The sequence below is a fragment of the Crocuta crocuta genome, unplaced genomic scaffold, assembly GCF_008692635.1.
Source record: "Crocuta crocuta isolate KB4526 unplaced genomic scaffold, BGI_CrCroc_1.0 scaffold71, whole genome shotgun sequence".
NCBI classification, from domain to species: Eukaryota; Metazoa; Chordata; class Mammalia; order Carnivora; family Hyaenidae; genus Crocuta; species Crocuta crocuta.
This window is the reverse complement of record NW_027527548.1, coordinates 1389272-1394310: the sequence shown is the minus strand read 5'-3', so window position 1 is coordinate 1394310 and position 5039 is coordinate 1389272. Positions and strand designations below refer to the sequence as shown.

Below are 5039 nucleotides of genomic sequence, written 5' to 3'. Positions count from 1 at the left end.
GGGGGGTGTCACCGAAAAGGATTAGATAAAATGACGCGCTTAAGGCTTAGCACTGCGCCTGGCCCCGGGCACAGGGCCCTTCACACCTTGGCTGCTCCCATCAGGTGAGGGGCCTGGGATGACCCGCGGGTGGTCGGGCGCACTTGCTGCGTCCCAGGCTCAGCTCCGAGAGGTTTACATAGATGGCGCTCTTTAACGTTTGCCGCAAGCAGTACAGCGAAGCCCAGAGGAGGGAAGTGACTGGCCCCAGGCCCTACGGCTCGGCGTTCCTTCACAGTTCATTGTGATCTACGAGGGCAACGTTCGCCCCAACACAGAGCCCAGCAGAGAACTCGCTCCCGTGGAAGGGAGACCATCCCGAAGGCTGCGCCGGACCCCACGAAGCGGCAGGGAAAGGGCTGGAGGCAGGGCACGGGGGTGCGGAGGGGGGGCGGGGAAGGAGGGATGGGGGCGAGCTGGTGGAACCGGCGCGGCTGGGCCCTCGGCGGGGCCCCTGCGGACGCGGCGTTACCTGGGGCGGGAGGGCGAAGACCACCGGCAGCAGCGCGAGCGGCGCGAAGAGCAGCACCAGCAGCCGCCGCGCGCTCCACACCTTCTTGGCCACGGTCGCCAGCGCCGCCATCTGCGCGATGGCCGGGCGGAGACACAGCCGGCCCGGGACTGCCCGCGCCGCGCTCCCCCGCGCCGGCTTAAAGCCCGGGGGAGGGCCCGGGGAGGGGACTGCGCCGGGGGCCCGCCCTGCCCCCGCTCCGGCGGGGTGGTGCCTGCGCCCCCTGGCACTGGGGGCGGGAGGCCCGGCAAATTCAAGGGAAGTTAGGCGCCAGACCTGGGAGGCGGACTCCAGCCCTCGAGGCAGGGCGACCTGCGGCCACCGAACCTTTCCTCGCTTCTCTTTCTATACGACCAGGCGGTAATGACCATGTGAGGAATAAAGCGCTTGGTCTCATTCCCCTGGGTTCGAATCCTCCTCGCTCTGCACATTCTAGCTGTCTGGCCTTGAGCAGCGGCCTTGGAGCCTCAGTTTACTCATCCAGAAAGTGGGGGCGATGATGATCGTGGTCTCCACCAAACAAGAGGTCCGTGGGGAAGGTTAAGTGAGATGACGCTCTGATGCTTAGCTCAATGCCCAGCACAGAGCGAGCGCGCACCTGTTGATCAACCTGCTGTGGGTTTACTTTCTACTCTCTCCCAGGGTGGGTGACCCATCTGTAGATGGGAGCTTGGAGGAATCTCTTTCTTCCTCCCGGATAAAGGCGCCGGAGTGCAACTGCTGAGTGATACGGTAGCTGAATCCTTAGTTTTTTTTATTATTTTTTTAAATTTTTTAAAAATATTTTTATTTATTTCTAGGAGAGAGAGAGAGACAGCGTGAGCAGGGGAGGGTCAGAGAGAGAGGGAGTCACGGACTGAAACAGGCTCCAGGCTCTGAACCGGCAGTCAGCACAGAGCCCGACGCGGGGCTCAAACCCACGAACTGCGAGATCATGACCTAAGCGAAAAGTCGGACGCTTAACCGACTAAGCCACCCAGGCGCCCCCTTAGTTTGTTTTGTTTTTTTTTTAAAGAAACTGCTAAACTATTTTCCAGAGTGTTGGCGCCATTTTACATTTCCACTGGCAATAAGTGATCCACTTTCTCCACATCTCTGCCAGCATTTGGTGTGGTCCCTGTTTTGTATTTTAGCCATTTTGATAGAGGTGTCGCCATATCTCGTGGTGGTTTTAGCTTGTATTTTCCTCGTGATTGAAGAGGTTTAACATCTTTTCCTGTGCTTATTTTTTACACTTGCACGCCCTCTTTGAGAAATCCTCTTTTCCCGCTGCTGGCTCCCGATCTAACTGGACTGTTTGCCTTAAGCTATGAAGGTTCGAGAGTGATTTATATATGCTAGGGACCATACGTGGCTTGCAGATATTTCCTCCCTGGCTATCGCTTTTCTTTCCGTCCTTTCAACAAAACCAGCAAACACGGCTATAGGGTACCCGGAGAGGAGGGTCCTTACTTACTAGCCCGGGAGCACAAAAGTCCCAGCCCCCTCCTCCACTGCCCCTGACACCACCCTGGGAAGGAAGCGGGCACACAGTAGCCTGATGAGGATGGAAGTCAGGGCTCCTCGCTCAGCCTATGCTGCCGGGAGTGAGGTCACATTTTTTTCCATGGTGTGCAGCTGGAGTAGAGTCCGTTTTGTCTAAAAATGGTCTCACTTGGCTGATCTTTCCCGGACCTTTGGCCACAGAGTGCAGCTTCCATCAGGGCTTAGCAGCTTCTGCGGTGTTGCCAAGTTGCCTGCTTCTTCCAAGTCTGAGACAGAGTCGCCAAAAAGAAAACCCACCGCCAGGTGGTTCCTGGGGTCCCAAGTCCCTGCCTTCATCTCTCCACTCTCGAAAGTATTCTTGTTTGTCTCATGTGTGCTCTACAGGGTTCCTACTGTAAGCAGCAGGAGGGATAGAAAGAACTAGGTCTACACTGTCTCCCCAGAAGTGGGAGCCCCTCTCTTCTCATTTTATTATTTCCTCCTTTCTACTTAGTTTGGGCTCGTCTCTCCTCTCTCTCTCTCTTTTTTTTTTTTTCTAGCTTCTTAAGCTAGAAATCATTTATTGTATACCTTTCCCCTTTCCTAAGATGAGCACTTGAAATATAAATTTCATATAATCTGGGAAAAATATTTTCAAAACTATATCTGACAAAGAACGTGTACCTCTATTCTAAAATCTATTACAACTCAATAATCCGAATTCAAACAGACCAACCTCAAAATAGGCAAGATATTCGAAGACATATCACCAAAAAAAAAAAGAAGAAAGAAAGACATACAAATAGCCAGGTAGCCGTTCAGCACATACAAAGACGCTCGGCATTACAAGTCATCAGGGAAATACAAACTGGAAGCTCAGTGTGATATAAACCCACTGGAATAGCAAAGTTAAACGGATGCTAACATGAAGTGTGGGCAGGACTCTAGGCAACCAGAAGTCTCGCAGATGCCTACGAGACATGATCACTTATCTAACCACTTTGGAAAACAATACATCAGTATCTTAGAAACATTCATCTCTTGTACAATTCAGTAATCACAATCGGCACCATATTTACTGGAGCGAAATGAGAGCATTCCAGGAAGAAGGAAAAGCCGAGTGTCATGGCTCCGAGGCAGGAATAAACCATGTGACTTAGAATGATCCAGAACCCAGATGCAGAGGTGTGGTCAGAAGGATGGCCAGCAGCTAGACAAGGGGTCTAGAAAGCCTAGAAGGCTGGTAAACCTGCGCTGAGATGACAAGGCAGCCACTGTAGGGATTTAGGCAAAGGGGCAGGTTCTGTTCTCATTTTTTTTTAATTTTTAAAAATTTTTAAATGTTTATTTATTTTTGAGAGAGAGACACACACAGTGTGAGCGGGGGAGGGGCAGAGAGAGAGGGAGACACAGAATCTGAAGCAGGCTCCAGGCTCTGAGCTGTCAGCAAAGAGGGCTCGAACTCACAGACTGTGAGGTCATGACCTAAGCCGAAGTCAGACACTCAACTGACTGAGCCACCCAGGCGCCCCTCATTTTTAAAATAACAACTTAATAGCATACAGCTCCCCCAACCAAAGTGCTCAGTTCAATGGTGTTTAGTATACTCACACATGCACTCGTGACTACAATCAATTGCAGAGAATTTCATCACCCCCAAAAGAAACCCCATACCCATTAACATCACCCCAATGTCCCATGAATCTACTTTCTATCTGGAGAGATTTGCCTGTTCTGGACAATTCACGTAAATGGATTCATACAATACATGGTCCTTTGTGTTTGCCTTCTTTTACTTAGTGTGTCGGATCAGTGCTTTGCTCCTTTTTATGAGCAAATAATATTCCATGGTATGAATAACCACATTTTATTTATCCAGTCATCAGCTGGTGGGCATTTGAGTTGTTTCCGTTTTTTGGCTCTTACGAGTAATTGCTGCTGCGAACATTCCTGTATGTACTTTTGTACGGGCATGTTTTCCATTCCCTTGGGTCCACACCTAGGAGTAGAATTGCTGAGTCACTTGTTAACTCTATATTTAACCTTTTGAAGAATTACTGGACCATTTCCCCAAGTGTCCATACTTTTACAGTTCTCATGAAGAATGGAGGAGGGTTCTAAATTTGCCACATCTTTGCCAACACTTATTATTAACCAAGTTTTTTTTTTTTATTATTGTTATTACGGCCATTCTAATGAGCATGCTTTTCATTTAAAATTTAAATGGTTTGGGGCGCCTGGGTGACTCAGTCAGTTGAGTGTCCCGCTCTTGATTTCTGCTCAGGTCATGATCTGAGGGTCATGGGCTCGAAGCCTACTTTGGGCTCTGCATGGAGCATGGAGACTGCTTAAGTCTCTCTCTCTCTCTCTCTCTCTCTCTCTCTCCTTCTCTGGCCCTCTCCCCATTCGTGCTGTCTCTCTCTCTAAATAAACAAATAAAAAATAAATAAAATGTAAATGCTTTTCATTAAAAGATAGTGATATGGACCAGAAAGAGGGGCAGCGCCCCTTGCTATGTGGGTCACACGCTGCCATACTTCCCGTAAGCCCTTAGGCCAAGTTATTTCCCAATGGACCCTTTGCAGGCTGTGATGAAACTTTCCCTCACGTCCTTTCAGATCGCGTACCTGACCTTGAGGCAGCCCGAGAGCCGGCTTCATCAAAGGTTCCAGCCAGGTTAGTGTCAGACAACCTCGGGTGGAGGGTGAGGCCCTGCGGGGAACGCTCTGGACATTCACAGCCGGTACAGGAGGACACAGTTCTCAGACCCGAAAAACCACTCCTGGGGACTCAGTCCAGCTGACGTCATAGAAACCGTGGTCCGCTCCCCAAAGCCTGGGTGGAGGCGGTTGGGACCAGGGTACATCGCAGCCAGGACCCCTGGACTGGCCCCCTTGTTCTGGAGGGAGCTAAGAGATTAAAAGGACAGTAACTACTTAGTATTAGGGCAGAAGTTTCAATCCAGTGGCTTAAATGGAATTAATAATAATAATAATAATAATAATAATAATAATAATGGCACTAT

General features: G+C 50.1%; 1 protein-coding gene across 2 annotated transcripts in view; it reads right to left on the bottom strand.

The window, feature by feature from the left end:
• The window catches only part of SLC13A3 (solute carrier family 13 member 3), a 75018-nt gene extending 74367 nt beyond the window's left edge, over nt 1-651 (bottom strand). For both annotated transcript variants that reach the window (XM_077766139.1, XM_077766147.1), the window contains exon 1: nt 512-651. In XM_077766139.1, the coding sequence (XP_077622265.1) occupies nt 512-622 (111 nt within the window). In that variant the 5' untranslated portion in view covers nt 623-651. The remainder of the gene's footprint in view (nt 1-511) is intronic.
• Between the last annotated feature and the right edge of the window lie 4388 nt (nt 652-5039).